The following is a 19,391-nucleotide window of genomic DNA, read 5'->3' on the forward strand; positions in this document are numbered from 1 at the left end:
GAATTTTATTTCATGCGCCATTCGAGCACCGCACAGTATAAATGTGACTTGAACACCGCGAACATGGCTTTCCCTGGTAATATTTATATCCGAAAATTTGAGAACATTCAGCGGACTGAGTGCATTTGTGTCTGTGTCAAACCAAATGTTAAATTAAAACATTGACGGATTCGGCCAAACGACGTTTGCGACACAATCGTATCCGCTGCGGTCTTCACGCCTACGCCGGTGTGTATGTGTGCGTGTAAAATCGATGGGTTGAATTGGCTACTCGTGCGAGTGAATAAGAACAGTTTTGTGACGCTTGCAAAAAAAAATAAGTGAACGCGTAGCAGAGCAGCGCTGCAGCAGAGCTTAACACACATATGCGCAAGCAAAAGTGAACTGTACAATCTAAATCTAAAAACTAAACATTAAATAGGAAATATTTTTCTATAAAAATTGTTAGCTAGCGGTGAAAAGTGGACAAAAATGCATCAACTAAATACAGCGCGCATGTGTTGAAGTGACAGCAATCAGTCGGAGTGCTGCCGCAGAATACGTCGACGACGACGCCGCCATAGGTATGCTGCAGTAAGCAGAGTTGCTAGCTCAGCACGCCGCGAGAGCACCAGCCGAATCGTAACATTTGCCAAAGGTAAGTGCCGCGTAATGTGTTAATAAATATGGCAGGCTATTATGCATCAGTGTGTTTGTGTGTGTATGTTTGTGTATATAAGCATATAAACTAATTACATTAGTACAGACTATTCCGTGGAGACTCGGCCCTCGTGTACTTATCGTTGTGACGACTACGCTGCTTTCCTTAACGCTGCCGACACAGCGCGTCTTTCTTCCGTTGCAATTGTAAATGTGTGAGTAGAGTGTGTGTGATTGCGCTGCCTCTGATACTTTTCTTGCTGCGTAAGTACGCAAAAGAAGGGGCAACGGGGCATGCTGTGCTGTGATAAGCTAACATTTAAGAAATTTTATAAGTACATATTATGTGTGCACATGTACGTAGGTTTGCATATACATACACATATTAATATATACGTGTGAATGTGTGAGGTTATATAGAAGAATATAGCAATGTTAAAGGTCCTTTGTTTAATTCATGTCATTTCCCTGTGGAGTTTATTGGCTTTTTTATTCTTGGCAGCGTTTGACATGTCCCCGTCATTGTATTTTTAGTCTCAACCATTTCCCAATACATTTGTTTTTAGCATTTTGAATTGTTTTTCGGCTTTTCGCTATTGGTGTCTGGCACTCTCCCGAGTGGTGTCTCCCATCGTTCATGTACTTACTTTTTTGGCGCTCAATGCGCACCAATTGACGAAATAACGGCGCAAAGCGTAAATGTTGACTACGAGCTTTTGGTTTTGCCTAATATTCAAGTGCCCTCGCTTGCCGCTACCGCAGTCGAACTCAGTCAATATGCGTTGTCCACGTTGACGGCGACCCAGCAGCAGCAAGCGGCATTTATATTTATTTATGGTCTGCTACCGTAATCGACATTGCCGACTGAAGCAGTCGCTCCCCAGCTTTTTCTCTTTCCTTTATATGTATGTACTTACATACACATGTACATGTATGTATGACTCTTTAGTGGGGTAGGGCACTTGGACTAGCTATATACATTCATGTGTGCATATATTTTGTTCCAACTATGTTTTTCCGTTTTAATCTTTGGCATAAAAATGTAAAATGTAAGTGCAAACCTTTTGTTTTCATTTTTAATTTACTCCTCAGGGTTACCGATATTTCGATTTATTGATTTTTTTAACATATCCGAAAATCATAGACCGGTTAGTTCGGAGAACATAAGATACGTTCCTAAAAATACGTTGTCAGCTGCTGATATCAAGATATTTATATTGGCATTAAAAATGACAACACAAATTGCAAAAGATGACTCTCAATTTGTATACAACCATTTTCATAAATACATACATAAATAACGTAGTGTCAAATCCCAACAAAACCGTTAAAAAAAAAGTGATTAAAGACTAAAATACACAACAACAAAAAAAATACCATAAAAATTCTTAAGAAGTTCTGAAGCTATTTTAAAAAAGGTTGCTCTTTTTTTTATGTTTTTGTATATTGTTTATTTTATCGGTTCCCATAAATAGTTCTTTTCGTGCATACTTTTATCATTGGATGCATTCGAGATGGATCTGTGTATACAGACCGCCTCAATAATAGCTTATAAAATAATAATGCAATGTTTGCAACAGCAGCTGTTATAATATTTGTTAAATGTGTCTGCCATTGTACTATGTATGCAAATTTGACTGCTTAATATTTAAAGACATTTACTGTTTCTATTTGTACGAAATTTCTTAAAAATGATATCGAGGACACCACTTTCGGTAACTTTTTTTAGTCTATAAATGCGTTTGTCTAAATATATTGACAGACAGACAGTTAACGAGATTTGCATATTTTCAATATTTTTCAAGTTAAACTTTACTTTGTGAACTCAAGTGTACTTGCTTACATATATTTTGATCCGCCTCATCTGTCGTTTACTTCAGCGACGTCTGACCTGTTTTTGCAGGTCCATGTCTGGGAAATCTGTGAGCCTGGCTGGCTTGACTGACTGACTGGTACCACTTACCATACAATTGGGAAGAGATGTATAATATAGTAGCCAAACCGTTACTTTCAAAAAAAATATTCAGGCTAATAGACACAATTACAATATATCGACTTGTCGCGGTGATAAATAGATTTATTTATTTGTAATCTTATTTTTACATTAATTCTTATCAAGGGAGAAACACTCCATATTAACATATTAACACATTTTGCAAAAAAAATCGGTAGCACCCTTGAAAAGAGCATAAATAGTCACTTGTTCTTTAAATATTAAAAATTAATAAAATAAACTCTACAAAGAATACGCCACAATCTTGTAAAGAAGAAGGCAACGTTCCGTTTGTTATAACAAAACTCATCTAAATACGGGAATGATGACTCAGAAAAGTAACGAGGGACAAGGGGGCTTTTAAAAGACGCTTATTCGAACCAACGTGGACTTAAATGATTGGTCACAATTTGAAACTGTTTCAGACAATTCTTGAAAGTTAAAGTTCAACACTGTACAACAAGTAGCTCAAGTAGGGAGTGTAGTCTTTACATATGTATGCAAGTATTAATGAATGAATGTATGTACATTTATACATTTCAGCTGGCTTTTCGGATTGTGTGTGTCCCTCTCTTGCTAATCATTATATGCCCATTATTGATAATACAAATTTTTGCTTGGCTTATCTGCAGCTACAAAATGTCTGTTAATAAATTTCTTAATACGTGTACCAGGCGACAATAAAAATAAGTAAGAACGGGTATTACCGACCTAGCTCACATGTTGAAAAGAGCCTTTTACGTCGATACGGACGCATATTGCACAAAACCAATATGCCTTTTTTTTATTTTGTGACCAGGGAATGCCAACCACAAAAACAATTATAAGTGGTTGATTTGTTGCAAATTCAGTGGGAGGACAATAAGAGAGGGCATTCTATTCGATTATGATATTGTTTCTATTTCAAAATTGAGCTATCTCTTATATAGCCCTAGCCATGTCAATCGTAATACAAATAGAATTACCATGCAAGGTTGTTGTTGCTTTATTGACAAATACAATAACTTTTTTATTACTGTCAATTCATGATCAAACCATGTCATACAAATGTTTTCATTATAACTTTAACGATGTGCACTATCTATGTATGTAATCTGACGCTTTTATTATACTGATGTTTAGCTCGATAAAGCTAAATCAATTTTACATTAAATTGTCATTTGTATTGCATTTCGTGTTATTTATTCCATAGTTCGTTTCTAATAAAATTATCACTAATATATTGGGGGTAGTGAACCACACAACTATAGTGCTTATAATTTTATTTATGTATGTATATTATTAAAATTGTTTTTATCAACATAAGAAGCAACAACTATTTTTTGCTTATCTCTATACTTTCTTCCATGTGTGGGTATATAACATTCCATAGATAAGTTCAGAGAAATAATTTTTTACTGCGCGTACTTATAAGTGATATGTGCTCAAATCTTGTCAAAGTACAATTATATCTGTAATTAATATGAATATGCAAGCGTTTAAAGTTTGCTTTGTCTTGGATCAATCGATTAACTTTTTCATGAAATCATCGACATTTTCACGTATTTTAAATAGTTTAAAGTATATTGCTTATAACCAAATAAATCACGTCCCATTTATGACGTGCAGTAACTGTTGCTCATCCTTGTCAATATAAATAATTAACTCGAGCGCAATATTATGAGTAACTTCTAAAAGATTTTTATATCTTACTGTGAAATTGAGTAGTACAATTAGAAAATATTTCTATAGTATATTTTTCCGATACATTTCGGACACTGACATCAAGGGACAAAAACAATTACCATTAAAATCAATTAAATTAAATTATTAATTAAACATTTAACATACAATATTTTACTCGTCCACACTTCTTGACGTGCAGGTTGAAACTAGTTCGCTACTCAAAGAAAGTTTGCCAATAGCAGCAATAGATCTTAAGAATATTTCTTGCAACTAAATCGTATTATGAACTTTTCCGCAAATTAAAAGTAATTCTATAAGTGAAAAAATAATAAATCTGAGGTACCAGAGAATATTCCAATTTCATAAATTGAAAATATTAATTGTGTATATATTTAAATTTAATTATTTCTATAGATGAGGGTTTCTACTTTTGCTTCCAATAATTATAAACTGAAATACTTTATATAAATAGGTGTTTATCAACATACGAATAGAATCTATGTAGTACATATAAAATTGTGATTTTAAAGTTACGCTGAAACATTTATGCTGAAAATTAAATAAAATGTATTCTTACATAAACGATTTGAGCGTAAGCACCTGAAATACGTGTGACTGCATTACGTAACGCCATATGAGTCCTGGTCATGACAGATTGTAAATAGCCGACTTAAATCATTGCAGATTAGCAAACGCTTCCTTGAATCCACCCCTTAAATATTATATACACATGTATAAATACATATTTCAAAAGAGATTCGTGTGCTGCATGTAATCAGTCTTGTATGTTTATTCCCCTAATCGACTTCTAGCTGTCGCTTGGTTGGTTACTCGTTGCGTGTTTCATGAGCTCGACCCACAAAACCAAAGAAATAAATACTCTGTTTGCGGCCGAAAATTCGTAATAATGTGTTTCGGTTTCGACGACCCGCTTGCTATAAAAAATAAGAAACACACTGCGATACGTACATACGTAAAGTTATATAAATACTTGATTAATATTCAAGGTTGCAGTAGCTAAGATTTAGCTTCCTTATACAAAAAGAAAGAGAAATAAATTCAAAGAAACAAACAGTTTTTTTGAACTCGCACCACACGAGTTTCTCGTTTTCTTGTTGTTTTTTTTGTTCCTTCTTTGTAGCCGGGTCGGACATTGATGTCGAAAGGTTCCTAACTGGTCCACCTATTTATTATTAGGTTGTTTTATTTTATTTATTCGCAGAAACAAAAAACAAAAATTATCGGGGCCAATTTTGAATTAGGCAGGGTCTCTTCGTACTTATAGCTGATTGTTATTTTGTGTGGATCCAATCACAATGCATCACATAAAAGAGTTTGCATGCTATCGTTTGCAACTTGACGTATTTAGTATGACGATAGTAAATAAATTTTCTCAAAAAGCTTTAAGAATAAACAAATAACTTTCATACCAACGTTTTCGCCAATTTACCACTGTTGTGGGTGGAATTTCCCAAATCTCTGAAAGAGGTATTCCTTAAGTTCCTATGTAGAGCATAGAAAATAAGTTTGAAGCAAATCGGACAAAACTTAAAACTTCACACAAAAAATCGTTGAATCGCATTTCTAATGAAGAAGTTTGGATTCTGTGAAAAGTGAAAAACACACAGAAGTTTGGATTGTGCGAAAAGTGTGAAACACCCCTCAAATGGATTTGAACAAAGATCTTTGAAAATAAATTTGAGGCCGATCGGATGGTAAACAAAAACGTTACATACAAACGTTTTTTGTCCACACTTGCAGGTGGAATTTCCCGAAACCCCGTCTTAACGTGCACCTACATCACATAAGGTAACTACAGTGAAAATTTCAGCTTCCTAGCTGTTACGGTTTGGGCTGTGCGTTGATCACCAATCAGTCAGTCAGTCAGTCAGTCAGTCAGGACAAACAGTTTTATATATAGAGATTTTTCATTTTATACCTATCCCCTATCGGAAGAAGAGGGTTCAGGGTTTTTCTATTCGGGAGCTCCCGACTAGAACCTCTTACTTGTTTTTTTTTATCAATCTCCACTAACCGATGCCTTTTGATTGTCAAAAGATTTACATCCTTCTCAACATATAAATCAATTTCTGCTTTTAGGTGATATGTGAGAAAATAATGTAAACTGATCTTATCCAAAGTCTGCGGAAAGTATTATGACCTTATAATAATTATTTTATTCCTATATATTTTATTCGCTTATCTGGTTCTATGTTATGGATTTTTTGTACTTTCATTAAAGCCCAATTTTTGAGAATCGTCATCAAACCCAACCCAAAACCACACAACCCAAAATCGTATAAAAATAGGAAACAAAATCTCAACAATGATCTTAATTTAAACTTAATGCAACTTTATTAGTTAAAAAATGAAATGAAAACTCCCAATTTCATTTTTTACACAACACAATTTTAATTGTTTTAATAAATCAATAACAAAATTTACGAATAAATAATACAACTCTTTTATTATCCCCTCCATGGCACTAGTAATTTGTAGTAACGTAGCTATATGAATTCAGCTGGTCGGTAAATGCCGCCTGGCTTTACTTAATCAAATATGAAAATAATGTATAATGTAGCTTTCAATGCTAAGAATCGAACTCGAACTAATTTGTATTTTGATTCGAATCCCTGCTTAGATTATGTTTGTAGTATTGTCTTAACGGAAGGTCATATTAACAAGTACTAATTAGTTTAAACAAATTTAATAATAATAGTAATATTTTGTTTTTATTTGCAGATTAGTTACATATAGTAATTATAGACGAGTTTAATCGCACAATCAACCGAAAGGTATCACAAATCTCAACTGAAGAATGACATCGCGGTAAGTGTTTAAAACTGGTTTTAATAAACCCCATTAACAACTTTTCCTGATTTCAGACTCGATCGTCTTTTCATACTACTCGAGTCGGGATCCACGGCAGCCACGCGCCATGCGGCGGCCAAGCAAATTGGTGAGGTGCAAAAGCTATATCCACACGAATTGCATGCCCTGCTCAATCGGCTCATGGGATATTTGCACAGTGCGTCGTGGGAGACGCGCATTGCCGCCGCGCAGTCGGTGGAAGCAATACTGAAGCAGGTGCCGCCATGGCAGCCCGAGCTGCAGTTAGGTTCCATACATTTTAAGAAAGAGCGCACGGCCAGTGATACCACTGAGGAGGACAGCTGCCAATCGAATGCCTCTTCATCCACAACCATAACGCCGTGCAGCGAGCGATTGCTTAGCTTTGATGAGTTCGATCTACAGCAGGTTTTGCAGAAAGGCGCCCGTCTGATCGGCTCCGAGGGCAACGAATTCGATGTGCAGGAGGAGCAGCCGGCCAGTGGCGGTGCTGCCGAGGATCATAGTGTGGCTGCTCGACTGACTCGCCAGCGTGCGCTGCTCAATGACAAGCTGGGACTCACCACTGCCGCCAAGCTGGGCGTCAATCTGACTGACATGATAACCGACGAGGATGTGGCCCTGCAGCGCACTGGCACCAGTTACAATGTGAATGCCGAGAAACTCCCTGTGGAGCAAATATTACACATCAATCAGGCCAATGGAGGAGGAGCAGCTGGTATCAGTGCTGCAGGCCAGCGGCTCAGCTGCCGCGAAATGAATCGTGCTAAGCGCAAAGCACGTCAAGGCAGCGCCACTGCTGCCTCCTCAGTCACGCCTACTTGCAGTCGCCGCAACTCAACAGCTGGCATCGGTGCCGGCAGCAACAGCAGCAGCGCCGGTAGCAACTGCAGCAACAACAATAACGGCAACAGCACAACTGATGAGCCAGAGAAGAAGAAATTGAAGGCAAACGACAGACACGAGATTTTCTACAACTTGAACGGTGCGTGGGCGGGTTAACCAACTTTTAGGCATGCAAAAGTCTCAATTTAATTGTATATATCTTTAAAGATCTTTTATGTGATTGTGATTTCAAGGGTGCAAATTTTTGAACGTATATTTTAATATCTATTTTGATATTGTACAATATCGAACCTACCCGGTGAGACAGTTTTATTGCCATTATTTGAGTGTTCACCTCTCAACCTTATTTGATTATCACAAAACAGCTTGGAACGATATTCTAATACTTTTGTGGATTTTTCTAGATCTTTTAGACCAAGTCTTTTAAGTCTACTTGTATCCAATTGCTTGCAGATGCCACTAAAATGTTTGCAATGTGTTGCGTATTGACTGTTCTCAATTTAAACGAATATCTATGCATACGTACGTGATTCAGTCGTACAATCGGTTGAATGATGTCATATTACCCCTTAAAGCACTTAATGTTTCATTCATCAAAATACTATTATTAATTCCGCTAAACCGGAATAGGCTTAATTTATAAACGTGCACACAGTATATACTTTAAAAAGAAGGTTTCTGGGTGTTTCAGAAAGAGCACCTTGTTCCCAGAAATTGTATGGTTTTAAAGATTTTTTGATAACACAAGGTGTTAAACAAGACAGCAAGGTCGTTAAAAAATTGAGTTTTATGAAAATCATTTCGCTTTATAGATTAGATTAGATTACTGATACTCTTCCGGAAATAGAGATTTGTTACTATAAAATTAGAATATTTTAGACATTTTGCGAACGTGTCTCAAACTTAGCTAATACGTCGTTTAATCACTGGTTTAATTAATAATATTTTTCTGCTTGCAGCCGCTGTGCCAGATGCAACAGGCACATGGGTCGATGCTGTCTCCTGGCCGTTGGAGAATTTTTGTGCGCGCCTCTTTATTGATCTCTTTCACGCCAAATGGGAGGTGCGCCACGGGGCGGCCACTGCGTTGCGACAGCTCATCAATCTGCATGGCAACGGAGCGGGCAAGTGTGTGCAGCAGAGTCCCGAGCAAATGCACGAGGCGCACGGTCGATGGCTGGAGGATGCGGCAATACGATTGCTTTGTGTGCTATGCCTCGATAGATTCGGAGACTTTGTCTCCGATCAGGTAGTGGCGCCGGTGCGCGAGACCTGTGCCCAAGTGCTCGGCACCCTGGTCAAAGCCATCGATGAGCCCAAGGTTCATCGCATCGTGGACATTTTGCTGCAGCTGATACGACACAAAAACGAGTGGGAAGTGCGCCATGGCGGTCTGCTAGGCCTGAAATATGTGTTTGTGGTGCGCGAGGAGCTCTTGCCCATTTACCTGCCTAAATCGATATCGGACATACTGTCAGGCCTGCTGGATGCTGTCGATGACGTCGGCGCGGTGGCGGCAGCGACACTAATCCCAGTGGCCATGTGGCTACCCAAGCTGCTCAATGCCACGCAGGTGTCGTCAATTGTGAAAATGTTGTGGGATTTGCTGCTCGATCAAGATGAGCTGACTTCGGCCTGTAACAGCTTCATGGGCCTACTGGCGGCCATATTGTGCCTGCCACAGGCAGCCAGCTGGATTCAAATGGAGCCAATAGGCACGCTTGTGCCACGTCTGTTTCCCTTCCTCTCGCACAGCACCAGCTCAGTGCGTCGCTCGACATTGAAGACGCTGCTCACATTAACAAGCGGTGGCAAGGCTGAGCCCAAACGGGAGCCAATCGGTGCCAAATTGGTGTTGGAGCAGGCAACTGACAGTGCCAATGGCGTGCAGAAATCTTTAAAACTGAACTTTGGCGTTGTAGATTGGAACTGGCAGCTGCTACAGCAGGGGCTGCGGCATATCTATCAACGCATTTTGGTGGAGCCGCAGGTGGATATACAGACCCTGGCGCATCAGGTCTGGTCCAATCTCATTGAGCACGCGGGGTTGGGAGCGCTGCTGCACGCTGCCTGCCCCTATGTATCATCCTGGATATGCCTGGCCATGCAGCCGCCACGTCTGGCCTTTGATCCAGCCGTGCTCATCAGAGGTAGTGGTGGCGCCAGCGATGTAGCCGCCGTATCAGCGCCGAGTACTCGTCGCCGAAACCTGCGCATGGGCGATGATCTGGGTGGCGTTGTATTGGCTCACTCGAATGCCATGCAGAAGTTGTATTTGGGCGGCAGTGAGGCTACACCACTGGAGCTGCGTGAGGCGAACTTTATGCGCGCCCGCATCACGGCATCGCGGTCGCTGGGTGCTCTCTCGCACTACCTGGTGAAGCCGGCACCGGGCGTCCTCTATACGCCGCAGATGGAGAGTCCAACAGATTGCTATACCAAGGTGTTGCTGGGCCATTTGAATGCCCATTCGGCGGTTCAGCGGATTGTGTGCGGCCTTATAATTGCATTCTGGGCGCTCGAGGATGAGCCCGTGCGTCCGGGACCTCCAAATCTGCAGGAGAAGCTGCATCAGTGTGTGTCAGAGTATTTTTATTATGACGAGGTTGCCACGTCGCTAACACGACTGCTGCAGGAGGCGCAGGACTTTATAGCAACGCTGAAGCAAAACAAGATACCCATCAACGACTTCAACAATGCGAAGATTCTAACGCTTGATCAGATAGAGGCGGTGGCCACCACACTCAGTGACAATCTGCGCAGCTATGCGCTCAAGCCAAAGGTGCTGGATACGCTCCTGGAGCGCAGACGCAGCCTACAGGCCTCGTATCAACAAACGACCAGTGAACAAGGAGCCTACCATGTCAGCGCCCAGGCAGCGTTGGCCGGTGCCATTTGTGCGCTGCACTGTCTGCCCGACAAGTTGAATCCCGTGGTCAAGCCGCTCATGGAGTCGATCAAGCGGGAACAGTGCGTGCCACTGCAGCAATTGTCTGCTGACTTTTTGGTGCATCTTATGGAACAAGTTTGTGATAGAAATCCTAGTCCCAATAGTAAAATTTTAAACAATCTGTGCACTCTGCTGCGTAGCGATCCAGAGCACACGCCGAAGCTGGTAAGTGGAAGTAGCTTGGAATACCCCGAAATACCATAGCTAATACAAATACCAATTTTTGTAGATGATCCCGTTGCGCACGTTTCTAGCGACACGTTCCAGTGCCTCTGTCAGTGTCCATGACACCTGCGACTATTATGGCATCCTAACGCTCAAGCAGCAACAGGCGACGGGCGGCAGCAGCGGCGGAGGCGGAGCAGGCACAAGAGCTGGCGGCGCGCCTCTAACGCCAACGCCTAGGGGGCCCGGCAGACCGCCGGCCAGTGAAGCTTTGGCAGCTGCGGTAGCTGCTGCGGCTAGCAAAGAGATCAGCACTCAACAGGTCAAAGAGGCTGAGGCGCGACAGTGTCGCATACAGAGATTGGGTGCAGCTTGCGCCATTGCCAAGCTCTGCAGCTCATTCGGGGAGCGCATTGTAGAGAAGGTGCCCATCTTTCAGCAGCTGATGTTTGGCAATCTGGACCAGTTTGTCACCAGCTCGGATATGGAGAAGCTGTCCAGTACGCTGCCTGAGCTGACGCCATGCAATGATCTGATTAGCTCGTTGCAACTAATCGAAACGGCGGCGCCGCATTTGCACGTCGCGCTACATGAACAGCTTTTTGCACTGCTGCCACACCTCGGCTTCATATTGCGGCATCCTTTGAAGGTATTGCGCCACATGGCAGCTCGTTGCTTTGCTGCCCTGGCTGAGATTGATGCGTCCCGTACCATGCAGTTTGTGGTAGCAGAGCTGCTTGGACTGCTCCTAAAGATTGAGCGACCCATTGAACGACAGGGCGCTGTGGAGGCCATTGAGCGAGTGGTTAATCGACTGCAAATCCGTGTTGTGCCATTTATTGTGCTACTTGTGGTACCGCTGCTGGGCGCTATGAGCGATCCAGATGAATCAGTACGCCTGCTGGCCACGCACTCGTTTGCCACACTCATTCAACTAATGCCACTGGACGGTGCCGCCAATGCAAAGACAGCACCACAGCTCAAGGGCGAGCCATTAGAGGAACGCAAGACTCGAGATCGTGAGTTCCTCGACTATCTGTTTGCGCCCAAGACGATACCGGACTATAATGTGCCCGTTGCGCTCAGTGTGGAGCTGCGCGGCTATCAGCAGGCGGGCATCAATTGGCTGTGGTTCCTTAACAAGTATAATCTGCATGGCATTCTCTGCGATGACATGGGTCTGGGAAAGACGCTCCAAACCATATGCATACTGGCCGGCGATCATGTTCAGCGCCAAAAGGCCAAGCTGGCTCCATTGCCCAGCCTAGTCATCTGTCCGCCAACACTTACCGGCCACTGGGTGTATGAGGTGGAAAAGTTTCTGGCACAGTCACCAGTGTTAAAGCCTTTGCACTATTTCGGTTTTCCCATTGGACGCGAGAAGCTTCGCAGCCAAATTGGCACCAGTTGCAACCTGGTAGTCGCTTCCTACGATACCATACGTAAGGACATTGACTTTTTCAGTGGCATTCACTTTAACTACTGTGTGCTGGACGAGGGGCATATTATAAAGAATGGAAAGACGAAAAGTTCCAAGGCCATAAAGCAGCTAAAGGCCAACCATAGGCTAATTCTATCAGGTACGCCCATACAGAACAATGTGCTGGAGCTGTGGTCTCTGTTCGATTTCCTAATGCCTGGCTTTCTGGGCACCGAGAAACAGTTCATTCAACGCTATTCGCGACCCATTTTGGCCTCACGGGATGGCAAGAGCTCGCCCAAGGAGCAGGAGGCCGGTGTGCTGGCAATGGAGGCCCTTCACCGTCAAGTGCTGCCCTTCCTACTGCGTCGCGTCAAAGAGGATGTGCTCACGGATCTCCCACCCAAAATCACACAAGATCTACTATGCGAACTGAGTCCCCTTCAGTTGCGCCTCTACGAAGACTTTAGCAATAAACACTTGAAAGACTGTTTGGATAAGTTGGACGATACGGAGAATCTCGGTACCAAAACGCACATCTTCCAGGCATTACGTTATCTGCAGAACGTTTGCAATCATCCCAAGCTGGTACTGCGTCAATCCGGCGATGAGCTGACCAATGTTGCTGCCCAGCTGGCACTCAGTAATAGCTCCCTTGACGATATTGAGCACTCGGCCAAATTGCCAGCTCTAAAGTAAGTGTCTATCTTTTAGAATCATTTCCGGAAGCTGTTAATCCTCCACTCTATCCTTATAGGCAACTGCTTTTAGACTGCGGCATTGGTGTCCAAACGGAATCAGTCAGTCAGCATCGGGCGCTTATATTTTGCCAGCTGAAGGCCATGCTGGACATTGTGGAGCACGATCTGTTGCGCAAACATTTGCCCAGCGTTACGTATCTGCGCCTAGACGGCAGCGTGCCAGCTTCCTTGCGTCAGGACATTGTGAACAACTTCAACAGTGATCCCAGCATTGATGTGCTGCTACTAACCACTTTGGTAAGTTCATTTTCATTGGTTACCATACGCATCGTAACATAACTGTTTTGTAGGTGGGTGGCTTGGGTCTAAATCTTACCGGTGCCGATACTGTCATCTTTGTGGAGCACGACTGGAATCCCATGAAGGATCTACAGGCCATGGATCGTGCCCATCGTATCGGACAAAAGAAGGTGGTCAATGTGTATCGCCTGATTACGCGCAACTCGCTCGAGGAGAAGATTATGAGCCTGCAAAAATTTAAGATACTCACCGCCAATACGGTGGTGAGTGCCGACAATGCCTCGCTTCAGACCATGGGCACCTCACAAATCTTCGATCTCTTTAATGGCGGCAATAAGGCCAGTAACAGCGGTGCAGCAGCAACAGCCGCTGGTGGCAGCGGTGGCATGTCCATGAATACAATCATTGAGAATTTGCCGGAGCTTTGGTCCGAGCATCAGTATGAGGAGGAATACGATCTGGGCAACTTTGTGCAAGCCCTGAAGAAGTGAAGTCACCGCTTCTTCCTCAATAAGACTTGGAACATACAGTCTCACAAACTATACTTAAACACATAGACACACAAACTGCATTCGCACATCGCTGAAGATGAGTCAAGCTTTCATTTTAATTTTACAGGCACATGCTTGATCCTTTTTTCTGGCTGTTTCCTTTCGTTCCCTTGTAGTAGTCGAAAGTAAACTTTATAATAAAAACATTTGAAGTCAAAATTTTGTGCAAAAAAGTTTTAGTATGGGAGTCAGTAGATGAAAATACAGTGGTCCCTCAAAGGAAGGGAAAATCTTGTTTAAACAATTTATTTTTCATTAAATTTTTCAAGCCGCGATCAGAAAAAAACATAACTATTCAAGACCCGACACCTAAAACCATAATATTTAAAATCTTTAGCAGAATAAATAATAGACCGATAATGCAAGACGCTTAACATGTTTATATATAATTACTAGCTTACTGGTGTCACACGGCCTTGCCCGTGACAAGCTTTGTAGTAAAAATGTTAGATATTACTTTTTCCCCCAGTCACCGCCCCAGGAATAATTAAGTTTTCTCGTATTATCTTCAATTCCACCTTTATTTGGTGAAAATACTTTTAAGGACCATCGAATAAAGAACCATATGCTGAAAGCAACGGTTTCCGCCCATTTTAGACTTGTGGTGAGAAGCTTGAAGACAAAAAGTAAACTTTCTGTCATTAGACCTTTGAAATTTCCATACAAGAGCTGTGGCTACAGCGAAGTGTGTCAAATAAATTTTAACAAAAAAGTTGAATACAACAGTTTTCCACAGTTGCGGTTGGTATCGCTGAAACACGTATTCATTTTGTTTTTATAGAGTGCTTTAAAAATAGGTTTGAGGCCGATCGGACGCAAGGGGAGCGATTTTACGAAAACTCTGAAACACGTCTCAATTGAATTTCCGCAAATATCTTTCTAAATGTAAACTAATAGCTTTTATACATTCGTTTTCCGCCTATTTACCACAGTTGCGGATGGAATTTTTGAAATCGCTAAAAAACGTATTTATTAACTTCTTATGTAGGGGTCTATTTAAATCGGAACTACTTAAAGCAAAAAAAATTTGACACGCAGCTTAAAAATTTAAAAGAAAAATCTTTTTTTTGCCGAAGTAGCACGTCTCAAACGAATTTTCATAAAAATTCTTAGGAATGAATTTGAGCTCGAAACATCACCCACCAAATCATGGACCCCCATTTCCACCAAGGAGGGATGGATTTTCCGAAAAGTGTGAAACACCCCTCAAATGAATTTGAACAAAGATCTTGTAAAAAAAGTTTTATTCCGATTGTTACCATGCAAGAATTTGCTTGCAAATGTTTTTCGCGGTTTTTCCACAATTGCAGGTGGAATTTTCCACAATTCCGACTTTCCCGACTTAGCTACAATGAAAATTTCTGCTTCGTAGCTCTTACGGTTTGCGCTGTGCGTTGATCACCAGTCAGTCAGTCAGTCAGGACAAACAGTTTTATATATAGAGACAATGAGTCTGACGTAAATTTAATTTTATTCACTATAGTTATAAAGCCCTTCCTGGGCTGTTTATCACATTTCTTGAGGAATCAGAATGGATTAGACATGTATAAAAATTGTCATTACTTAGTCAATTAATGAAAACCATGCATGCGGCGTTGGTCAGATATGTTATTTCACCAATCCTTCTTTACTCTTCTAACGAGGATAAATGATGACCCTGCCGGCGGCGGACATACACACACGAAATACGCTGCCTTCCACTTGTCTTCTGAAACGTCTGCGTTGACTTCCGCCCATTTCGATATAGTTGAGAACAAATTTGATTAGCATCGATGGGAGGCGTCGGTCCGGTGTGGTCACCCACCAATCTGTGGGAGCTACCACCCAATCCTCCTCTGGCTTGAACTGAACATCTGCGTTAGGAGATCCGTCTGCAGGTGTTTCGCAGGTGGAACTGCTGTCGCTTGTCACGATTGATGCCTTACTGTGTACCAATCGGCTGCATCCATTGTCCTTGGGAGTCGTCACCCCAAGTGCCTCCCAGTTGGCGGCTCTTTGATTTGCCAGATCTATTGCATTTGGACGCTTCTCGATTCTGCCGCCTGCCTCCCAAGACCTACGATCTAATGGCAACGGACACAAACGAAGATGGTTTAGGCCGACTTGGAGCACCGCTCTGGTCTGACGCAAGAAATCCAAACCTAAAAGAACGTCGTCCATCACGTTGGGCATCACCAGTGTCACTATATACGTGCGTGTTTGTCCCAGCAGTATCTCCACTGCCATCGCCTGTGATACGTTTGTATTTGAACCGTCAGCTAGGAGGATTTTAACTCCAACCTTTAGATGATTCGAATCTGTTTTGATCTTACTGGCGATGTCCGCGCTGATAATGCTTCGTGTCGATCCCGTGTCTATGGTGGCAATACGACGGCGTCCATTAATAACAATCAGCGCCGCGATCCAATCTTTATGCATTAGCAGGGTGTCCATAGCTCCTAGATCTTTCGCCACAACGTACTTGACTGCCGCTTGTGGCTGCTCCATAAGGCGGTTTTTCAGAGGCTTAAGTTGGGGCCAATGGTTTGAGCTAGAGAAAAGTATTCAATTATTATATTATATATATATATATTGTTATGAAATAAGATAAATGCAGTAAGCTGGATGTTATCATACTTAAACCCCCTCAATCATACTATAATTTTTATAAAAATAACCGATTGTAATCATATTGGTTGCTTTTCGATTAAATTGAAACAAATCCAGCTCAAAGAAACTGTTATAAATTTTTAATAATAATAATAATAATACTTAATTTACGGTATCCAAAAGAAAAATATCCCTGCATTTATGTAACAAATATTTGTTGCATTTTATTGTTTTTATAGACAAACTACATTTGTGGTTGTTTTTGTTTTTAATTTTTTTAAAGGACCTTTACAGTACAATGAACGTTAGGTATAATTATGCGCATTGTTTGATTAGGAGAACTAAGAAATAAAATATTTTTTTTACCAATCGTTGTGTGCTATATATACATTAGATTAAAAATCATTTCTATTCACATTCTTCTCACTGTTCTTTACGGAATTTTTATTCAAAGTTTGAGACTGACTTCTGCTTTGACTCCTGCTCTGCGCATTTTGGAAGTTACAAAATCTCTATTATTTCAGAGACCTCACAGTGTCCATGCTCATCGGGGCTTTTTTAATGGGGCTGTCAACTTAGATGCATTGCCTGTACACGTCTACGGGTTTCCCATCAATAGCATCTTGATTTATAATATGATCATTTAAACTCTAACTATCTTTTGACGTCTTTTTTACCACAGTGGACACACCTGGGCAAAAAGAAAACCAATGTTCTGGGCCACAATTTTCATTTATTAATCGTTGTGCATTAAATTATTCTGTCTTTGTTTGTCACAAATTGGGATTTTGTGGTAACGGTCGTCTTGGCAGCCAAGAGCAGTTTTTGAAAACACGAATACGGTGCGCGTGCGTTCTTAGATCCACATCCAAATATAGCAAAAAATTGCAAGCGCAAGCTTATCAACTTTCCTTGCGTCCGGCAAGGCCCCTGACAACTATTTCACCATGGCAAGCCGAATGACCCACTCCCCACTAGCCGTAGCTAACCTATTGGCCATATAATCACATAATATATACTCCACACTTACATACTTAAGTATACTTATAAATTAAGTAACTTACAACATTTCCGCGCAGTTAATCCTTCTGAAGTGTGCTTTTCCGTAGCCGACGTCTCTATGAGTTTTTCGACTTTAAAGTTTAAACAGCTGCCTGCATTTTGCCATGGTGAAAATATATTTTGTCTAATTTCCCCACACTTCTACTAGCAGCGCTGCCGACATCGCTGACCGTCGTATCACGATATTTTTCCTTAAAGGTTATCACCCATCGTCACATCTCATTTTTGATAGCGTATGCCTTTCTATTTTTTTCACTCACTATTATATCTACTTGTACAATTTTGAGTCGTCCCTGCAGGGCTGAGTCGTTTTATTTGATGGCACTTAGTTTCCGAATTTTTGTTGCTTTTGAAAACGTTACTATCAACAATTTTAAAACGGCGAGGACGTAATCTTTATAATTATGTCTTTTCGGGATCTGAATCCGGATTTATTTTCAGCACTAAAATATCAATATGCTATTGATCCGTGAAGCTAGAAATTTAACGTTTTGTTCATCGTTTGAATTTAGTATGAACAGCTGTTGTTTGCTGTGGTGGTTGGACGATAAGTTGGCAATCGAGGATTCCCAAAAAATATAAAAAATACCAAGTTCGATTTACATACGTCGTAAATAACGTAATAAGCCGAGCTCATGACCGCATTGACGGCAAATATTAAATTTTTTACCTTATTTTAGAAGTATTTATGCCACTGTTCAAAATAAAAATGTAAATATTTATATTAACTATCCAATGAATTTGTAGTTATTATTAAGTAGAATTAATGTCAAAAGAAAAACAAAACAATAATTATTTTGCTTTTCTAGTCTTTCTAGCTTTTACAACTGTTGTTACTTTTAAAAAAGGTGAAGCGAACAATATTTTTCTAATAAATGGTTTGGTTTATAAAAAAAACATTTGTAGAAGATTCAGAAGCAAAACACAAATTACTAGGATGTAGATAAACTTGTATATGAATATGTACGGAAATTATAAGTTTAAAAAACATTTTTTCATTACCGTATTTTTTTTTGTTTTGCAGCCCCGAGCACAACTCAGACGGAAATGTCAATTTAGCATTAATTTAAGTTGACTTCATTTTGAAATCCGATCTAGTTAATAATTTGAAAAAAAAAAGTAATTTTGCCAATAGTGTGCGCAGTACAAACAGTTTCACAGCAAATCATTGTATCCATTTAATAAAGTAAAACAAAAGCACTGGCTTTAGTTTCCCAAGTCACCTATTGGCTGTTCTAAATACGCATAATGGAAGTAAACGTATCAAAACATCACTAAACACGCAAAGGCAATTAAAATTGTTTTAAAACATGCAAACTCCTACAAGTAATACGCTCCTGCTACTCCAAACAGCGATCGGGGTGTTGGTTAACCAAGTTAAATAGCATACAAGCATGTTCTTCATTCGAGAGTATTCGACTGTTGTATACTCTATGTACAGTTGGGTACACATATGAGTACATTCTCACTTTAGGGAGTAAGCGTTCAAATAGTGGAAGCTTTCTGAGTATGTTCGATATTTTCCCATTAGAGGAATGGGAAGTGGGTGTATTGCTCCTCAATTAATTGCATCAAACATGCTACAGTAGGGTGTCTTTCATTTATCCCAACACGAAATCTAATTCAATTAAGCAAAGTTAATAGCCTCTGCACAACATAC

General features: G+C 40.9%; 2 protein-coding genes across 5 annotated transcripts; one reads left to right on the forward strand and one right to left on the reverse strand.

The window, feature by feature from the left end:
* The first annotated feature begins 42 nt into the window (after positions 1 to 42).
* Hel89B (histone acetyltransferase 1) lies at positions 43 to 14,447 on the forward strand. Its single transcript, XM_064679474.1, has 7 exons — positions 43 to 637; positions 7,040 to 7,126; positions 7,183 to 8,132; positions 8,953 to 11,108; positions 11,173 to 13,223; positions 13,286 to 13,526; positions 13,580 to 14,447. The coding sequence occupies exons 2-7, from the start codon at positions 7,116 to 7,118 to the stop codon at positions 14,018 to 14,020; spliced, it is 5,850 nt and encodes a 1,949-aa protein (XP_064535544.1). The 5' UTR covers positions 43 to 637; positions 7,040 to 7,115; the 3' UTR covers positions 14,021 to 14,447.
* A 1,091-nt stretch (positions 14,448 to 15,538) lies between these two features.
* LOC135426410 (uncharacterized) lies at positions 15,539 to 18,129 on the reverse strand. 4 transcript variants are annotated; one of them, XM_064679478.1, is made up of 3 exons: positions 17,734 to 17,876; positions 16,393 to 16,610; positions 15,539 to 16,338 (listed from the first exon to the last, which is right to left on the reverse strand). In XM_064679478.1, exons 1-3 carry the CDS (start codon positions 17,736 to 17,738, stop codon positions 15,716 to 15,718), a joined length of 846 nt encoding a protein of 281 aa, XP_064535548.1. In that variant the 5' UTR covers positions 17,739 to 17,876; the 3' UTR covers positions 15,539 to 15,715. The 4 variants fall into 4 exon arrangements, with proteins under 4 accessions (XP_064535548.1, XP_064535545.1, XP_064535547.1 ...); XM_064679475.1 differs by having other exon boundaries at positions 15,540 to 16,610; positions 17,734 to 17,875; XM_064679477.1 differs by lacking the exon at positions 17,734 to 17,876 and adding an exon at positions 17,992 to 18,129 and having other exon boundaries at positions 15,541 to 16,610.
* Positions 18,130 to 19,391: the final 1,262 nt, after the last annotated feature.

This window comes from Drosophila montana, unplaced genomic scaffold (genome assembly GCF_035044405.1).
Source record: "Drosophila montana isolate Dmon_TW-CO22-7 unplaced genomic scaffold, ASM3504440v1 contig_203_1, whole genome shotgun sequence".
NCBI lineage: Eukaryota > Metazoa > Arthropoda > Insecta > Diptera > Drosophilidae > Drosophila > Drosophila montana.

Bases quoted from the DNA above. Each gene is read 5' to 3' on its own strand.
- Hel89B (XM_064679474.1), top strand. The intron at 8,133-8,952 runs GTGCGTGGGCGG...TTCTGCTTGCAG, and splicing joins GATTTTCTACAACTTGAACG to CCGCTGTGCCAGATGCAACA. The intron at 11,109-11,172 runs GTAAGTGGAAGT...CAATTTTTGTAG, and splicing joins CAGAGCACACGCCGAAGCTG to ATGATCCCGTTGCGCACGTT.